The sequence below is a fragment of the Lagopus muta genome, chromosome 1 (genome assembly GCF_023343835.1).
Source record: "Lagopus muta isolate bLagMut1 chromosome 1, bLagMut1 primary, whole genome shotgun sequence".
Lineage (NCBI taxonomy): Eukaryota > Metazoa > Chordata > Aves > Galliformes > Phasianidae > Lagopus > Lagopus muta.
The window spans coordinates 42,679,249-42,699,621 of NC_064433.1; the positions used below are offsets into that span (position 1 = coordinate 42,679,249).

At 38.5% G+C, this 20,373-nt stretch overlaps 3 protein-coding genes across 4 annotated transcripts in view; 1 reads left to right on the plus strand and 2 right to left on the minus strand.

The window, feature by feature from the left end:
- The window catches only part of TMTC3 (transmembrane O-mannosyltransferase targeting cadherins 3), a 1,052,995-nt gene that overhangs the window by 491,452 nt on the left and 541,170 nt on the right, over window positions 1-20,373 (plus strand). The gene's annotated exons all lie outside the window — the stretch shown is intronic.
- POC1B (POC1 centriolar protein B) overlaps window positions 1-20,373 on the minus strand; it is a 41,832-nt gene that overhangs the window by 20,266 nt on the left and 1,193 nt on the right. For both annotated transcript variants that reach the window (XR_007374731.1, XM_048934645.1), the window contains exons 3-9: window positions 8,325-8,496; window positions 7,398-7,577; window positions 6,219-6,326; window positions 5,483-5,598; window positions 5,048-5,181; window positions 4,468-4,536; window positions 2,454-2,606 (exon numbers count right to left, since the gene is read on the minus strand). Coding sequence is in view for 1 of the 2 variants with exons in the window: in XM_048934645.1 (XP_048790602.1) it covers window positions 2,454-2,606; window positions 4,468-4,536; window positions 5,048-5,181; window positions 5,483-5,598; window positions 6,219-6,326; window positions 7,398-7,577; window positions 8,325-8,496 (932 nt within the window). In the remaining variant the exon portion in view is untranslated. The remainder of the gene's footprint in view (window positions 1-2,453; window positions 2,607-4,467; window positions 4,537-5,047; window positions 5,182-5,482; window positions 5,599-6,218; window positions 6,327-7,397; window positions 7,578-8,324; window positions 8,497-20,373) is intronic.
- On the minus strand, window positions 15,146-20,175 carry GALNT4 (polypeptide N-acetylgalactosaminyltransferase 4). The gene has a single exon (XM_048934639.1). It carries the CDS (start codon window positions 19,959-19,961, stop codon window positions 18,210-18,212), a length of 1,752 nt encoding a protein of 583 aa, XP_048790596.1. The 5' UTR covers window positions 19,962-20,175; the 3' UTR covers window positions 15,146-18,209.

Genomic DNA, 20,373 nt, shown 5'->3' on the forward strand with positions numbered 1-20,373 from the left:
TCTCAAGGCAAACAAGCAAAAGCCATATATTCTTATTTCTACTGCCATCTAGTGTACATGTGGATTTCAAACATCTGTGAAAATATCTGCAACTGAAAGTACACTGACATTTTAATGAGAAACTAAATTAACATTAGATTTTCATGCTGAAGATGGAAACTCCACATATCTTTAAAAAAAGATAGCACTGGGATTTTAACATGTTAATGGACATTTCACTTTCTATGATTGCCACCAAGTGGAACGCATCTCCCGGAATACTGCAGTAAAACTGTGCTACTGATTGAACACACTATTTTCAAATACCCTCAAAAGCTCCTTAGCTCAAAAAGGAGACAGTGACTGGGGTTCACCTCATTTTAAACTTAGACATACTGTTGTATTTGAACTGGTCATCCAAGATTACCTCTATGGTCACTGGAGAAAAGTGAGCACTTCAAGTCACTTACTTTTATTTCCAAATTGTCTGAATAATTGCAATGGTCACAAGCTTTAGAAAAGTGAAGCAGATCCTAGTGTATTGTTTCCTGAATAATCAAGAATTGCATAGATGCAGGGCAACTGAACAACAGCCATAAAGATTTATAAGTCAAGAATATGAATTTCAAAGCCGTGTCTTAAAATTCAGACCACTACACTCCCTGGGAGCAGCTAACCCAGAAGCCTGTAAAATGCTACAAATGTTACAACCATGCAGAAGTGCAGACAATAGGTTAAACTAAATCCATCAAAACAGGCTTGTAAATAATTTCCTGACATTCAAATATCAGATTTCCCTTATCTGCTCTTTTAGTGAAGATAACTAGGTGCTTGTGAACCTTAGTTTGTCTGTAGCCTGAATTCAACACTTTTCCAGATCTCCTTGATTGCCTGGAATCAAGGAGGAAGATTGCTTTAGTAAATATGCATTCATTTGCTAAGCATTTGAGTAGTCTGGAAAAATCAACTTGAAAAGAACTCAACCAAACCCTGAAACTATATAAATTAACCTGTGTTCTTAGCATTTAAGTGCTTTAAAGTTGTATGCAATTTGAACAGATCCTGAAGCAAGCTGCTGATGCAGGAAGGATAGTTTAAATGTGATGGTAAATGCTGTGGCTGAGTTTGTTCAAACACTGACCCTTGATACTGAAGGCTGCTACAAACAGGACTTACACTTCATTCATTGACCTTGCAATGATACATCATTGTCCATGAGAGAAGTTTATTTATCAAACTGTCATACAAAAAATTACCCTGCTCTTACTCTGACCATGATCAGAAAGTTTCACATCTAACTTGACAACAAACCAGGTAAGTGAGAATACTTAGTGATGGATTCTTTTGGGGTTCCTGACCTCCACCAAAATATTTTCAATCTTTATAATACTCAGATTGAATATCTGTGCTTTCTACAAGGGTGTAGTAGTACTGTCTTCATGCTCAGGCCCATTCAATAGGGAAAGGCAAACATGCCTGCAGAGGCACACAGTGGCACCTCTCAGTGTCAAGTTCAAATCTTTGAAAAGTCAGAGAAGGAAACAAATACCATAGCAGCATTCTATTTGAATAAAAAACAGATAATGGTGAATTTGTATAGGACCCTATTAGTAATGACAGAAGTCAAATCATTAATGGATCTATATATACTGGATTCAACTTTTGGACAGTAGAGACATCTGGAGCATATCAAAGATATAAAAATGTACGTAATCGTCACCAAGTAAAAGCTATGCAGATTTACCAAAGGCAGTCACAAACATATCCATGGTGATTTATGCACAAACAATTGTCTTGTCTATAGCACTGTAGTGTTCACCTATTTAGCTTAACTATCAGACAACCTGACAACAGGATTTTCCAAACTGGCAGTATTCAACATACCATTTTGGTTCCCCAGCTCCCAGTACTTCTAAAGCTTCCTAATACAAGACTTGACAGCAAAGCATCTGCAGAACAAGATGCAGGAAATCAGACTACATGGACCTACTATGTCATAATGACACGAAAGAACTCCACTGTCCTAGAAAAGCTTGATACGTTTTCAGATCAATAACGAGATCTTCTCATAACATCTAAAGGTTCTGGAAAGAGGGGCAACTTATGATGATCTAGTTTCTGAATACCAGTAACAATGCTAATTTGTGTGCTCACTGAAGATTCAGATATCTTCTGCAACAGTTTGGTATGGTACTTCAGTAGAAATCAGACTACTTGTCTGCATTTTTTTTCTAATTAGAAGGATACAGACCTACACAAGAAACATGAAAGGAATTCTATAGGATTATTTGCCAATATCAACTAGCCTAGTAATGTTAATATGAATTTGTAAGCTATGATTGCTTCCAAAATATCGTACACAGCAACAAAAAGTTTTCCAGTACATACAGACTACATTTAACTATAAATGTTACACAGATGGTGTTTATAAGTAAGTTTCTAGTTTCCTATATTGGAGCACTTATTACACTCACCTCAACTGACTGAAGCTTTTCATCATGGAGATGAGGTGATCTTGGGTAAATATCAAGAAGATGAGGAGGGTCATCAGTCTGTATTCTTCTAATGTGGTGTTTAAGAACTTCTTTATAATCAAATGAATCAAAGTTGGTTTTCCATAATAATACCTGTAAAAAAGCCACTATGTCAGCAAATAACTATTTTGAGTCTACTCACTGATAGTTGTTAGCATCAATAGATCATAACATCAGAACAAGCCTGGTCTATTCTACAATACAGACACTTCTGCATAGCATCTCTTTCATGTAACAACGTAATTGGAAATGTAAGTCATTTAATTAAATTTAGCATAAGTTTCATGATTTCTGTCTTTAAATACTTGTCTTTAAATAAATGTTTTTAAATACTGAGAAAAATTAATTAAAAAAGTCCATAACACTTAGCAGAAGATGGCAATTTCCAGAAGACCAATGTTGATTTCTTCTAGTTATCCTCTGAATTAGAAAAAAAAAAAAGAGATTGGAGCATGGTCTACTCTGCATGGTCTGACTTAAAAACCACTGGCTTGTAAGAACAAGAGTATTTACAGCAAACATTAAAAATGCTTTTTAGAAAAAAAGCAAAAATATGTAAACATCAGAAAGGTCAAACATATAAGCAGAAATTCCAGTAAGACTAAATCATACTTCTAGTACAATCTAAAGTAGATAGATTGTTACAAGCTCATTTCAAGTTCAACATCTTCCACTGATTGCTTAGAGCAGTACTGAAAGGCCACAATGAGGTCTCCCCAAAGCCTTCCCTTCTCCAGGCTGAACAAGCCCAGCTCCCTCAGCTTTTCTTTATAAATAATCCAGCCCTTTGATCATCTTCCCTGCCCTCCTATGAACCTGTTCCAACAGGTCCACACCTTTCTTGTGCCAGGGGCCACTGACTTGGATGCAGTACTCCATGTGGGGCCTCAGAAAGGCAGAGAAGAGAGGAGCAACCACCTCCCTCACCCTACTGGCTGCTCTTTTGATGCAGCCTGGGATGCAGTTGGCCTTCCAGGCTGCAAGAGCACATTGCTGGCTCATGTCCAGCTTTTCATCCACCAGAACCCACAAGTCCTTCACAAGACTGATCTCAAGTTCTCTTCCCAGTCTGCACCCATATCTGGGGTTGCCCAGACCCAACACCTTGCAATTGGCCTTGTTGAACCTCATTCAGTTCATGTGGGCCTAGTTTTCAAGTCTGTCCAGGTTTCTCCAGATGGCATCCCTTCCTGCTATTGCATCAACTGTACCATTCAGTTTGGTATCATCAGCAAACCTGCTGAGGATGCACTCAATCCCACTATCTAGATTGTTGATAAAGATATTTAACAGTACTGGTCCCAAGAAAGACCCCTGGGGGAAACCACGCATCACCAGCCTTCACTTGGACGCAGTGCAATGCTCTGGCTGTGGTCATCCATCCAATTCCTTATTGAGGTTGTTAGGCTCCAAGAAAGTGCTCATGAGAATAAGGACAATTCAGGATTCCTTAAGAATCAAAATTTTCTTCAGACAGAGAAAAAAATCTCATATGAAAACTTCAATAAAGAAAATAAAAGATTATACTAGTGGCTCAAGGAATACATCTTGAATGCTTTCAAGTCATTTCTAGAAAGGGTGCTGCCTGAAACATCAAGCGAAATCAAAGTAGTGACTTTAAAAGAAGAGAAAAACAAATTGAGTGTGTATGAATTAATATTATTTGCAAAAAAACCTATTTATTTGACACTGAACTGCAACAATTACAAACCATTTCGTTACTGTAAATCAAATGACCTGGAGAGAAATGCCTATTATCTCCTTCTCATAATATCCAATCCAACATAGTTAAGCTTAAGTTTTTAAATAACATATTTACCACTTTTCTACCTAAATTTAACATTAGGATAACACATACTTAGACAAAATGCCAAGAATGTCAGCATACTCTAATTAACATTAACTGTAGCAAACATTGAGAAGACATTTAATTTCAAAAGACTGCACTACAAACCTGACCATCTGCTCCACCTGAGGCAAATTTTTCACCACCTTTTGAAAAGGCCACAGAAAGGACAGGTCCCTGAAGGAAAAAACAAAATAGCAGAGTAAAATGCTATGACTGTAGTCATAGTATTTTAATACACAGAAAAAGAAAAAGAAAAAAAAAAAACATAGTTATTTAATATTAAAAAAAAAACAATTTCAATAATAAAGGAGCAAATTAGCTACAAAAATTTTTTGCATGATTTGACGGATGCATTATTGTTGCACATCTTGGTAAGATGCTTCATTTTGATTACTACGATACTGAAAAAAAAGGTGACACTTTCCATAGATTTTATGTGGAATTAAACAAACAAACAAACAAAAAAATCAAATATATATGACATTTCTCAAGAGAAAGTGTTTGAGAGATTCATTATAAATGTGCTTCCTTACACACTTGTAGAAAGGTGTACTAACACAACACTTTGCCACTCACTGAAATTTAATCTTCAATTATGACAAGACATTGCAAATGTTACTTTCACTTTAAAAAAAAAAAGAGAAACTCATTAAAATCTCCACTTTAATAGGTTTATGGTGTATACCTTGTGTCCATGAAGTGTGTAAATAAGCCTTCCTTCTAAGAGGTCCAGAATCTTAAGGGTACCATCACTAGAAGCCGTGATGAGATAGTTACCAGAAGGATGGAATGATACACAGTTAACTTCTGCTCTGTGAACTAATATACAAAAGACAACATTCAAAGTCTATATAAGGAAATACACACAATTTCTGTGATCTTTTCTACTTCCCCATTCTAAAAGAAATGTTTGTTTAGGATAATCAGAATGCAGTTTATGTTGAGGCTTTTTCTTTTTTTTTTTTAGGGTCACTGGGCTACAAAAAGATTATTTACAAAATGCCAGCACAATCTGTTTCTCTATTTTCTCCAATAAGGAATGAAATCACATATATCAAAGTAAATGACGTTCTGTAACAGAGTCCCACCCTTTCTAAAACACAACAAATGATGTTTTTACCTTTGTAATGCTGTAGCAGCTTGTTCATTCGAATATCCCACAGTTTCACAGTATGATTAGAACCTGCAGAAGCTATACATGTACCACTTGGGTTGAAATCTGCAAAATTTGGAAACCTAAATATAATTCATGAAAATAGACTGATTAATTGTTTTGGTAGAAATATTTGGGTTTTCTAATAAAGTATTGAGTATGTAAGAAATACCTTACTTGAGTTTCCAAACAACTTAAATAAGCATGAGTGAACAAAATGTGCCTGATAAATCATAGACTCATTAAGGTTGATGATTCTGTACAATCTGTTTGTTGTTTTGGTTTTTTTTTTTGTTATTTGTTGTATTATTTTTTTTTTAAGGACAGCTTACTGACTCAGATATCCACAACTGATACTGGTGTACAAAGTTCCTAGAAGAAAATGCTGCAAAATCTGTTCCTAACCATAATGGCATTGATAAACACAAGAATCAAGAGTTTTTAAGTAGGAAGTAAAATAAATGTCTCCGTACCTAGATGTGGCAGATCACTGAATCTAATCCTCTTCTACAGCAAGTAGAGAATTCTTAAAGTTCCAATATTAAATAGCATTTAGGAATTTAGGAAAATTAATTATTTTAGCTTATGTGGGTGACAGAAGAACCTACAACCTATCTTCAAATATAGCACACGTTAACAAAACAAAACACAAATTTAATCTTATTAGAACTATACACTTACATTTTTTTATAGCAACACTTACCCTCCATAATCTATGAAACTATCAATACATGTTTTATTTATTGTATCCCAGATCTTCACAGATTTGTCCTCACTGCAAGATGCTATTAGTCTTCCATCAGGTGAAAATCTGGAACATGTATAGAAATTGGAAATGTATAGATTGTTAGTCTGAGAAGTATCAGTCACTTTGTATTCTAGACATAAGCAGCAAAACACCAGAACCTGGTAAGTCCACCCAGAAGTAAAATATATAGCATTCAAACAACATTTGAATTTCTCATGTTTTTCAGGAAGTAATAGAACTGTAAACTTCCCTCTATACTTTTCTTTTCCAGACAACTACAATTAATACTAGACCCATAAGTGACGGAAAGAGAAAAAACCAACAGCAACAGCAGCCTAAGGTTGGCATTTCAGATACCAATGAGATAATTACAGAAAACTCTCATTTCCGACAGCTTCCATTTTTCTTTTCAAGGTTAGATACTTTGGAATTTTGTAGGGCCTCAGTGCTTTACAAGTATCATGTTTCTTCCCCAAGATGTTTAAAGAGGGCCTCTTAGCTGGAGATTTGCCATTAATATGGAAAGAAATTATGAAAGAACAATTTTTTTTTTTGCCTTTGAAAATCTGCTCTGCCTTAAATGGGATGTTAATCTTAGCTTTCAGTACAAAGACTTTATTTTACTTTCTCCAATTCTGTAAATTTAACTCACTTTGACTCATGACCTTTTTTTATGCCATTATTGTTTGAAGAATAGTTAAGAAAATCACTGCCATGAAAAATGAAACTAAACATATGTGAATGCTGCAAAGTAAGCTGTTACCAGAGCACAGACATATACAGGATAGTGGAAGGAGACAGGACACTCAGTGATATACGACCTAAATGTCCTTTACTCAGTATCTAAGACCTAAATGTCCCTTAGAGTTAAAGGATTAAGAATCAGTGTCTGATATACGTGCACATATTAACACAAAGCAAACTTTCAGATTTTAATTTGGAGATAAATGCAAACTATGTGTGTGTGAGATACTGGCTTATTATAATTGTATTATTAGCGATAGATCAGCTTATACCATTCACAGATCTTTCCTCAATTAGTTCTGTTTTAGGAAATAAAGATCCTTTTCAAGGAGTTCTGAACACAGAATCCACCATGAAAGCCTCTTTGAGGAGAGTAAAACCAAAGCTTACTTGGCACAGCGAACCCAGTGAGTGTGTTGAAACAGTGAAAACAAAAGGCGCCGACGTTGAACGCTCCATATTTTTACTGATTTATCATTGGATGCTGAAACTAGAAGGTGGCCATCATGTGAGAAGCTTACACTACGGACAGATGCTGTATGACCTTTCAGTACTGATGATTCACCATGACTGGAAAATAAATAAATAAATAAATAAATAAAAATAGGGTTAAAAAATGCAAAAAAAAAAAAAAAAAAAAATTATCTACTTGGAAGACTACATCTCATCCAAACAGAAAAAAAGCAATACACACTGGCTAAATCATTGCTGCCAATATTTTTTTTGCCTTATTTGCAGATAAAATATTAGAATACAGGCTTAAAAGTGATCATATTTAAGATGACCAATATTTGGAAAATATTGCAACTATCAGATCCATTCTCCATGCAGTATTTGAAAAAGGATTTATTAAATATTTTGATACACTAATCTACAAAATGTTTAAGAGTTAAAATAACACCACTCTTCCCAAGATCATCCTGGATAGCTCATAATTACAGCTGCTTGAAAATAAGTCTAAGACGACAAATCAATTATAATATTTTCTTTAAAAACACTTCTTGTTTCTTTCATCATTTGTCTCTCCAAAATGAGGTACAGCCATGCAGTTCTTATAAAAGAAATACACCCATTAAACTAGAAGTATATTACCAAGTGTATTCCTGCACACTCATGAAATTATAATCTCTAAATTGCTAAACTATTTCCTAGAAGAAAAGTAAACAGTAAAGAATCACACTACCTGTGCTCTTCTGTATCTGTCAACACCCAGGCTGGGACACGAGAAGCAAACAGAAACATTTACCGTGAAAGGGCCCCAGTATTCACATTGCACATTAAAGAAATGTATAGCTAGCATCTCCCAATGACACTCACATGCAAGGAATCCACAGTCTGACAGTACGATCCTGGGAAGCTGAAGCAAGTAGCTGCCCCTCTGGTGAGAAATTCACACTGGTCACAGCATCCGTGTGACCTCCAAATTTGTAAGCTCTGCATTGTTTCTTCAGCTTCCATATCATAAGACACCTATCCAAAGAAGAGGTAGCTGGCAAAAAATGATTAAAACATGTTAAAAGTCTGACAATTGTTATTTGAAAAATCAGACCATATGATTACAGATTTGAAATCACCATCAACTTGCTACTTTGGGAGGGTATTAGGGGAGGGAGAATTTACTGGGTTTCAGTTGATAGATTGGTTTGCTTGGCCTCAACACAAGCCTGGCAGCCAGAAACATCAACAGTTTATGGCAAGGATATGAAAAGACTAGGGAAGTGAAGGCAAATAATGCTTAACAGCTAGCTCTCCCACATATAGAGCAAGTAAGATGAACATTACACATATCATGAGTGTGGATCCAGATACTATGTTACCATATGCTAAGAACGCCATTAAAAACAGAAACTTTTCAATGATATGTTCAGGAACTTTGTTCTCTGAGATGAATTTTTTTTTTTTTTTTTGGAGCACCTACTACTTAACTCAGAAGAAACAGACAATCTTAAACTCAGGACAACATTTCTTATACTTCATATACCTGAACTGAGATGTATATCTAAAGAACGTGCACCTAAAGATGCCTGTGTATCTAAACAGATGCCTGTTTCAGGCAGCAGGATAGCACTGGCAGCAACTGAAGAAATGAGGTCAGTTAACCTTAAATAAAATACTAGACTTTGCAGCTTGGCTCAGAGATAGCATTTTGCTCCCAAAATGGCTTCTGCTAGAAGGTGTGGAACTAGATTTTCCCAATACCCATATCAGTAGGCGTAAATCTGACAGAAGCATAGGATATTTAGCCACACCCCCATTCCAACTTTTCTGATCTCTTTATTTCACAGTAAGCTTTTGCTAAAGGTACTTGATTTTTATTTTTGTCTTTGATTCAGAAAAATGTGACCTAGAGTGGCATAAACAAGAAGGGAAATAAAATGAAAAATAAGTCACAATAAAATTTGAAGGAGTCATGTTGAAAACGTGGAATGTAGAAGGTGGATGTTTCCTAAAATTTAAAATGTACAAACTGCCAATTACCTACGGAACATGAATAAGCACCTCACAGACTGTCAACAGACTTTCAAATACTAGCCTTCTTTGCTTCCAGTTCTAAAACTAAGGGAAATATTTTAAGAGATGACAGTATAATAAATTTAAAGCCTGGTTTCTTGCTGCTTGCACTCTCACAGGATTATCTCAAGGCTAATGACACAAGCAGTGACATTCTTGTTTTCCTGGAACACCTACAAAAACCTTTGGATTCCCCACTGCCTGTGCTGAAACAGCATCCTCTCTCCATCCTTAGGGAGGTTTCTCTCTTCAAATCACCTCTTCATTACCAAGAAGTTTAAAGGCCAATTATTATCTCTGTTGCTGCAGTTCAAGCCCAGTTAACACCACTCCAGGGTCAGAAGAACGGAGGAGTTCAGAACTTGCACAGGAAAGGGTCAATAACTGGCAGACCAGATGCAGAATTCTTTTCCCAAGGCAACATGAATGCCTTCCTGAGGCAATTTGAGAAGCTTAAGCCCAGGGAAAGAAAATAAATCAAACCTTTGAACTTGGGCTGCAAAGGAAGTTAGGTCCCCTTACCAGGAACATGCCTCAGACCTATCCAAGGAAGCTGAAATCGACTTCAGAGTATATGGTTAATACCTAAGCTTTTTGCTGTAAAGTCAAATATTTTATTTTAGGAGTTCACAGGGCAATATTGTCAAAAGTAATTTCTATTATCAGATCTAATCTTTAAAAGTTGTAAACGCGTTAAATGTGCGGCAGAAATCACTTCCATCAAATTAACTCTGCTATTTCTCCTTATTTCACTATAGAGGATTTTATCTCCTTTGTAACACTGCTTCTCCAATTTACTCAGGCACAGAACCTTAGGAATTGTTTCTTCACCTTTTGATGTACTTTTCTTGTCTCAAGTTCACACTGTGTATACATTAAGCATGCAAAAGGAGAGGAGCAAGAGCCTTCCAACCCAGCTTATGTGGGGTCTGGCAGGGGACAAACCAGACCTTGACTTTACCTCCTGCCAGCACTTTGCTAAATAAGCCAGTATCCTAACATTTGGCTTCCTGTTATCATATCACCAGTTCTTTGCCTATACAGATCTCCATGGCCAATTCAAAGCATCAGAAATGAAACAAAACAAACACAGAAGGTCCAGAGCAGTTTTTTGAGAGGAGCCACACCAGGGATCTGCGGCACATTCTCCTCCCAGAAATACAATGTAACCAGAAATCCATGTAGAGAAAAAAAACTAACCAATGCTCACTGTAGCAATGATAATAACTGACCACCTGCAACCTGTAACTAGAAAGATGAAAGCTGAAAAACACTCTGGGGCTACTTCAATATGCAACTTGGTCCAGTTTATAAACTCAGGGCTTTCTGTACATACAGCCAAGTCTGAAATAATGCTAGAAAATTTGTTTTTGTGGTCATGTGTCACAATAGAAGGGAATACCAAAGAACAGAGACCTGGATTAAATGCAAAGGTCAAGTTTACACACTGCTTTGTTCCTGTTCTCTAAACAAACACCTAGGCTTTCAATAAGCCAAGAAAAATGTTTAAGGTACTCTGCAATGAAATCAAGCTCTGCTTTTCCTATAGGACACACACGCTCAATTGCGATGAGGAATGTGATGTAAAAACATACAAACAGGCATGGTACAGCATACTGAAAGGAGAAATGAAAACAGGTGAACAGGCATGCTGAGGAACATATTGGGTCCATTCACATATGCTGAGGTGTGATGTTAACAGGTGTATTCACGTGTGTGGCATGCACACCATACATGCTGAGCTGTGTGGTGTGAACATGCACCTTTAGGCATGTAGATGGATTTGGTATGCACACACGTGCTGAAATGTGTCTGCAGGGCTCAGCCACAGCCCCGCATGTAGGCTCTCACATCATCAGCGCTACTGTTATAGAGACACTCTCAGTGCCCAACAGTATTGCCATCAGCCTGAAACCACACACAGTATCTATCATTCAGACAGTCTGAGATGCAGGCATTCACTGCCAATTTGTCCTCACTATCCTTTCCAAATCCTGTGGATACCTACAAGTGCTACCTCAAGTCCTCCTCACAATCAGTAAAATATTTCCTGAGAGGCTTCTGAGTATCCTCAAGGTCTTCCAGTATTGCCAAGAAGATGCTTTACCAAAATCACGTGTCCTGACTATAAGAATCAATCAGTGACAGTAAATTAATGATGGTCTTGCATTCTGATTCGCTGAAAGAACCGGGTGGTATCCACTGACATGCACCAAATGGGGCTGTGTGCATGCATAGCCAGGGGAGAATACACCCAAAAGACAAAGATTCCAATTTATTCCTATACCAGTCTGATTCTTGAAAATATTTTAAAAAGTGAAGCAGTAAGACATATTTGCAGAAATATGAAAAAATACTTATTTGAAGCAGGATTGCAATTAGATTTTCTCAAGAGTTAAGCATTCTTGCAGATACAGCTCTACTTCCAGCAGTGTTGTCAAGTTTCATGATCTAGCTGGGTAAGAAATGTATTACAAGTTATAAACGTCTTTCATTAGCTTCATGGTTTGTTGGGGTTTTTTTGTTTTTTGTTCTTTTTGAAGGATTTGTTCTGACTGCTGTGGTTGACCTCCTACGCAATGAGACAACTATTTGTTTGAGTTACAGGATATCAAGGAAGAAAATAAATATTTTGACTGGAAACTGATTGATGCTGAATCCATTACTTAGCTTGTTAAAAACTGAAGCATACTGCTCATTTTTATTTGACTTGCTTCTTTTTTAGCCTCTGAACTTGTAATGTATTTCTCTAGCGAGTGCACATAGAATAAATCCCCTTATACTTCCCCCCTACCTCTTAATCTACTTTTTCTGTTCAATTAAATATTATTAAATAAAATCAAGGTATTTATAACTATCACTATCAGTTACTGTTCATTTCAAATATGCTTATGACATTTAAAAATCCCCTCCAATTTTTCACATTAAAAGAATACTGACAGGCAAAAAGGACACAAATTACCTTGATTCTCAGTCACAATTCGTCTTTGGTCACTTTCTATCTTTCAACTTGTCTTCATCTTTGTGTTTCATTATTGCCATGAACAAAAATGATTCATGACCTGTAATAATGCACTATTGCTCTAAGTACATTTTCCAGCTACTAGGAAGGGCAAGTATTGCACTGAATAATGTATTCAAGAATGGCAGTAGATACCCATCTGATAGATTTTCAGTTCATTAATTAGAACTAGAGGATTTAACCAAACGTACTTAGAAATATTTGGCAGACCTCCACCTTAGCTATTAATCCCATTTTAAATGAAACCAGGGAAAACAACTCAAGAAAATCCTTTCGTCCTGGATCCCTGCTAGTATGCTGCTCTATTAAATCTATTAACTTCCAACTTTCATTTTATTTACTTTCTGCCTGATAAGATTTTCATCAGAGAATGAAGAGCAGATTTCTCAGAAGTCAGCTCAAGTCCAACTAGAGGCCAACATTTCTCTACAGACATGCACGCACAATCTGGCTGTCCAACACACGCCTCATTCAGAATCACCACTTTACACAGTAGACTCTGCCTCTTCATGTGCTTTGAACTAAAAATTCTGAAAACAATGCTCACAAATCTGTTTGAATGTTATGAAGTTAAAAAATGAGTTATAAAACTTCATAAAATCATGATTCTAAGAGGTCTTGAATAAGCCATATTTTCAACTCTGCCTTGACAGCTTGGACGTTACTATTTACACTGCACGTATCGATGTCAAGCAAAGAAGAGTTCAACTGAAAAGAAAGAAAACAAAGAGAGCACTACTCTCTACTGACCATACCAGTTTATCTCCTTTGGCAGGAAGAAGGCAAGGGAAGTTCAAAAGCATCATCTTTATGGGGCTAGAGAGGGAAAACAGTATTTTAATTTTTTCCCATGGTTCTCACAGAGCACGGAGCTCCCAGCTTCAAGGCAACATCAGCAGAATTCAATCACAAGCCATGGAGGGACTCCCACTGTCTATACCCAAGGTAGTTTATTATAGCCCCTTCTCCAGTTCTACATAGTATACCCCTGTTCAAAATTATAGTTTGATTACTGATCAACTCAGGAGCAAAAAAATTCCACTGAAACTGTCCTGCCAGAAAGCCAGGTGGTGACCTGGATACAGGCAGCCCATATACCGAGGCTCCCTGCTCGGTCTGGTATCCTAACACAGTGACCTGTGCCGCCTTGAGATTTGCCTGAAGTACTTCCCTATCTCTATCTTCTCTTTCTTGGATCTCCCACCCAACGCTGACAACAGCCTCACACTGATCCTCTTCAGCTTGCCACGCAGCATTCCTTGGGTGCAAAGTGCCATGAATGTGTCTTGAGAACACAGAGAACTCAGCCCATCTTCACATACTTGCAGTAAATGTTCTGGAGAAATCACAAACCCTAAATTAATGATTTCCCCTGGATTCACCTGATTGACAACTTCAGCCACGTTTAATGACAAAAAGCCCCCAAAGAATTATTATTCAATTCAGCATTCAATTCAGGCTTTCAGTTCAAACATGGAAATCCTGAATTCCTAACTTTTTCCTAAGCCCTACTGCTCACCCACCAAGACTCTATGCAGTTCCCATCTTTTTTTTTTATTTTATTTTATAGTTAGTTCTGAGACACAAAAATACTCAGAGCGTTCCAGCACAGTACAGATAACTGTCAGCAGGAACTATGCTCATCATACTTACCTAGGTAAGATTATCTCTAACTAAGAATGCTTTTTGAGTTGGAGACTCATACAACAGCACATCAGAAACTGATGAACTAAATAAAGTAACAAGTAGATGAACAAAAAATTTCCTTTCATGGAATTGCAATACAGAAGAAAAAAGAAAAAAAATAAATAATCAAAAGGACAATAGAGGTGATACTTCGTCCTGAGTTAATACAGTGCTGTTAATGTGCAATTTCAGACTCCACCTGTGTGCCCTGGCAGATGTGAATACAAAGCCTTACAAAGTACAGTACTTATCCAAACAAGCTGTACTTGATTGCCATTTTCTGTCACAGCACCATGACAGCACTGAATGTTTCATTCAAAACACATGATTCCACATCCTCTGATAATACAACATGGTTCCAGCATTTTGTGTACTACAATTTCAACTCCATCAGAGGTGGTACAACATACATCAGTATTACAAGAAAGTTCAAACTGCAGTGACTGTGTTCCATCATGAAATGTATGTATGCATATATAGATACAGAAAAATAAACACAAGGTACCTCAGTATGGAATTACGTACTACGCTTCCATTTCCAGGAACACCACAGTAGTGACTACAAGATAAAGTTGTGCAAAAGATCAGAAAGGATACACATAGCAAGGCTCTCCCAGCTAAATGCACCACTTGGTCACTCTTCCTTTGCCCCTACATCCCATCTGCCCCCTTCATACTGAAACATGCCCAGCACGATTAGCTCACTTGGTGCAAAGATTACACATTAAATGGAGAACAAGAACATGTGTGTGAATATTTGAAGAACAACAATACAAACAGGAAAATCTCACACCTTACAGCAACGTTGCAAATCACACTGTGATAAGGTGCAGCGTCACAACACAAACACAGATAGCAGCGATTCCAAAAATTTCCTACTTCAAGGAAAAGAGTTAGCAGTTAAACCTCTGACCAAGTAACTAATGCGGGATTCTAACAGTGGACTCCACATGAAGAAATTTCAATAGCTCCCACAAAGATCACAATCGTGGCAATTTCACCACGTAGCATAAGCTATTTATGCAAGTAGCAGAGAAAATAAATAAATTAAAAGAAAAAACAGAACAAAACTAGCCAACGTTTAATTATCATTCTGGATTTTATTTTTCAAGAGAAACCTCCAAGTAATCTCACATTCATTCAGTGTTAAATTTACATTCAGTTGCTTAAGTCACATAAAAATCAGTAGTTTAAAATATATACAAGTGCTCCCCAGATTTTTAAAATTTAACAGAATAGAAAATCTTCCACAGCTACAGATTTTCCAGGAATCTGCAAGCACTGGGAGACGACCAGATTGGAAGATTTCTGTACGATTGCTACAACCCAGTTCAAGACTGGCTGAACTGGGAACTGCAAGCTTTTCTTCTCTCTTTCTTTCCTTGCCTACTTCCCCCCTTTCAAATTTTTCCCTCCATTTGGGAGAAAATACACACTTTATGTCTGAAATCCAGATTGTTTACCTCAGCCAGGTAGTTTGCTTTTGCCTTTTTTGGTTTTGTTTCCCCTCCAGTTCTATTTAGGTTTTAAATAACCACAAAAACAGAAGGGGAGGTAGTGGGGAGAAGGAAGCAAGGTTCAAGTATGCATAGAATAAGTTTTTAAACTTTAAGAGGCAGATTCACTTTGATTTATTGCTTAAACAGATAAGGAACACTTCAAATGGCAGATTTAACATGAAGATTGTTCATTATACAAAATATATATTTTTGTCAAATCCTAAAAAAAGTTAATTGCATAAAATTTGCATAGTCCATATTCACACTTCTTACTTTCATCTGAGGAAACATGCATTGCATATACAGCTGATGCTTCAGTCACGTAGAAGAACCCAGGCCTTTTTACTGTTGTACCTACTGATCATAACAGCCTACAGCAAGCTTTTCACAAAAGCACGTAACTTTGTATAATTCGTTCCTCCAGTACTTAATGACTGGTTGCCTTTTACCACTTGATACATGATTCATAACTCGTAGGTCTGCAAAACAATTCCTTACTGCAGTGGAATGGATTTTTGCTGGAATGTCTCCCTTATATAGTAAAGAAGCTCCTTTTACCCCAAAATTGTATTTGGGGGGGGAGGGAGGGGGAGAGAAAAAAAAAAAAAAGAGAAAAAATCAAGTTGTAAGTAACCTCCTAAAAGTAAATTAGAGGCTTAAAACAATTCATGCCACACAGTGGCAAGCATTTTGAGCATGATTCAACATTGTATCCCCCACTCCAAATTTTCTTCCTCTGCTCCCCTTCAATCTCAGCCTGTTTGCTCACAAACCCTTCCGTTCTTCAAAATTGCTAAGATTCTAACATATATCTTTCTTAACTCTTGCTTTATTATCTTTAATATAGTCACTTCAGGTTTCACTTGCTCCCCTTTAATCCTTCTACTTAGCAACGCCTTTATTAAACGAGCATCTACTGCATAGCTCAGCTGTCTTTATCCAGATTCTTACTGCTCGAAGTTCAAGTTCCCACCAGCCCAGAGTCAAGGATTACTATACTGTGGCTACTGAAAGACATTTACCACTTCAGTGTAAGGGACCAAACAAACTTCAAATGCCCAAAACATTAAGGTAAGTGTTCAACTTAATTGCATATAACTAAAAACCACAGAATCAAGATTTTTTTTTCAAATACAAAAAACATATCAGTCATCTACTATCTATAATCACACTGAAAGCTAATCATGACATGATCCTAGAATCGGTGTTACTCAAAGCTCAGTATAACAGCATACAGAAAACATTAATGAGATTTATTATATGGTTCACAAGACATCTTGTTTTCTTCCAATCTCTCCTTTGCCTTTCCAGCCCTCTTTACCTCAGCAACTTCAGACTAGGCCTCCCAGGACACTATGGTGAATAGAAAGAACCTGTGTACCTTGCACTATTTCCAGACTACCGAGTGTGCAGAGCATGCCAGCTGGTGACAAACATATAATACAAAATAAGACAGCTCAACTTTTCCTTTGTATTTCTCCCCCCTACTTTGCTGTCAGTCTAAAATGTGTAGATTCATTAAAATTAAAAAGCAAAAAAAAAAAAAAAACCACATGGCATAGTCACATAGACTGTGCTCTACAAAGCCAAACTTAATGAAAAGCTTACACAGTGATGTAAATATTAAATACATAGCAAAGAAACAGCAGCTGCTAATGCAATTCTGTGCTTTACTTACTACCTTCCAGCAGAACTCATATTTCTAACCACTCATTTCTTCCCATTTGCAGCACCTCTAGCATGTCCTTGGTTTCACTGCTACTGTGCTCTCTTTTCTAAACTTGAGACTCATCCTGGTCAGGTGAGTTTTACAGAACAGGAGCAAGACTGCAAAGCTGTGCCCAAATCCACATACTCTAAGAAGTCCTTCCTTCTCTTCAATGCAGTACTATTGTTAGAAGTCACCCTAAAACCCTTAATAGCATGTAAATTCCCTAGAAAAAATATTCCCAGAATATTCCAAGACTTCAGATTCAGCTTTCCACATCAACATCAATGCAGTCACATGCTATTGCAGTATAACTTAGGGCAACAGATATGTCTATTTCGATGAATCTGCAAATATGTGAACACTGCAAGAACCTCAACTTTACTTCAGTAAGTACAAAATTTTTACTTGCACGTAACATTACTGTGCAGGCTTAATGCGCTCATTTTCTAAGAGTAAACAATGAGAAAATCCCTCTTCAGTCCACTCAAAAGGATTTGTTTTGCCATAATTAAGAGAGACCAAAATAAGAAAATAATTGGTCAAAATTTTACAAAAATAGAAGGCATTAGAAATGTAAATCACTGTTTAAGAAACTAACTCCCAGCATTTGCTTTTGCTTTCCATATAGTTCACCACAGCAGATAGTTTCTACACCACTACAGGAAAGACACATCTGAAGACATTCCAAGGTATACAGTCAAATGTTGCTATCTGCTCACGTATGTAAAAACCTTGGAGACTCTGCTCACTTTGATTCTTACTACCGCTAGTGATTATTTCTCAAATTTCCACATCTGATTTTTATCTGCAGCATTACAAGTTCTCATTTCCACATCAGCACGCCCCTCAGCAGTACGATAAGCAGTAAGGCACTTTCCAGAATGAGGATGATAAATAGTCCCATCTTCTTTGAAATGCCATATAATAATTTCTGGGACAGGAGATCCATCTTTTGGGCAGCTCCTCATACCTATGAAATCCTCTTGCTCAGGGACTTCAGCACATAGCTCCGTCACAGAGTTAAACCTAAACTCTTTATTTGATGTGTATTCAAAAAATTGATTCCCTCCCTGACCATGACATCCAAAGAGAGAAAGGTGAGCTCCAGTAGGATTATGCTCTGGTAAAACGTAGTCAAGACACTCTGATGATATGCCTATGCTGCGGACAGCACCGTGCCAACCAGGACGATCTTCTGGTACGTGCAACTCAGAAAAGACATTTTTCAAATACCAGTTAAAACTCTTGCATTTCAAACGCTCTCTTAGTAGCTTTCTCTCAGAAATATCTCCATAGTTTTCTTTTCTCGCTGGAGGATTTCTGTTGTAGAAGTGTTCTTTATACTCATCCATCCACACCTCAGCAGCACGTGCTGTGTTCTGAAGGAAATTCGGTCTAGCATACGGAGCACGCTTTGGAAACACATGGCCTACATGGGAGCACGGATGAATTTCTAGCATGCCTCCGCATTGCCACACTCTAAATGATAACTCTAAGTTCTCTCCTCCCCAGACATCCATTCCTGTATCATAGGTACCCAGGTACTCAAAATACTTCTTGCTGACAGCAAACAAGCCCCCAGCCATAGTTGGGGATCTGATTGGGTCTGTTTCAGATTTGCGCCTCAGCCGTTCGTGTTTCGGCACTGAGTGCCACTGGAACGTCAGTCGCCAGTCGAAGCCCCCGATCATGGGCTCCGCTGACTGCATGTAATACTCAAATGTGTTCCAGTCGATGGTGTCAATAACAGGACAGATCACAACGGTCTCATTCTCGGCAATTCTCTCAAGCAATGGTTCTAACCAACCGGAGACACATTCGCAGTGACAGTCGAGAAAGGTGAGGACATCACCAGTAGCAAAGGTAGCTCCAATTAAGCGCGCGCGAACCAACCCTTCCCGTTTGTTGGTCCGTATCAAACGAACTCTTTTCAGGCTGCTTATGTACTTCTCAAGGTCAGTTTTCAAATACACTTTATCACTCAAATCATCCACCAATATAATTTCTTTCAGAAGCACTGAAGGAGAAGTTTCAAGAACACTGTGTACTGTCCGCAGCAACGTGGACCAGGCTTCATTGTAGAAGGCAATTACAACAGAGGTTGTGGGCAGCTTTCTGTAGTTATATGATTTAGTTTTACAGCCACTCATTCGATTGTCTTCAATGTGCCGATGGAGAGATATTTTATCACTCAAATAAATATTAATTGCATACTTATCGATCAGCTCTGATTCCTGTTTCTTCTCCTCGGGGCTCAGCTGCAGGCGAGTGGGTTTGCCCCATTCTCCTGGGGCATAAGAATCGGGTGGAGATTTGTCATAAACCGGGCGAGCCAAATCCACCGCCTCTTCTGCTCCGTCCGTAAAGCGCCGCTCCCATTTCCCTTTGGAGATGCTCTCTCCGGCGAGGGAGGCACCGAAGGAAGAAACAGACAGCTCCAAAGCGAAGTAGGCGACCGTCAAGAAGCCTAACAACGCACAGCTTCTGCGGACCCATGTCCACCTTCTCGCCAGCCGGATCCTCATGGCAGCCCCTCGCAAGCAGCCCCTCGCGGAGCGGAGGTCGGGGAGCCGCCTTCGCCACCGGCTTCCCTCACGCCCCCGGCTGCCCCCGCGCGGGGCTCGGGCCGACACCGGGGGTGCGGCAGGCCGGGCCGGGGAGACGAGGGGCGGCAGAAAGGCACGGCACAGCCCCCACCCGCACGGCCCCGCCGCTGCCCTCGCTTACTTGCTCGCCTGCTTACTTCCTCCTCCCCCTCCTCCTCCTCCCCTCTCATCGCGGGACAAACCCCTCCCCCGCCCTGTGGTTTGCTCAAAAACTTGTCGCTTAAGGAAGAGGCAGAGACTCGCAGCCTGGCCGCCCGGCCGGCGCGGGAGGCCGCCCCGCCCCCCGGACCCGCTCCCGGAACCGCCGCCGGAGCGGCTCAGTCCGGCGGGC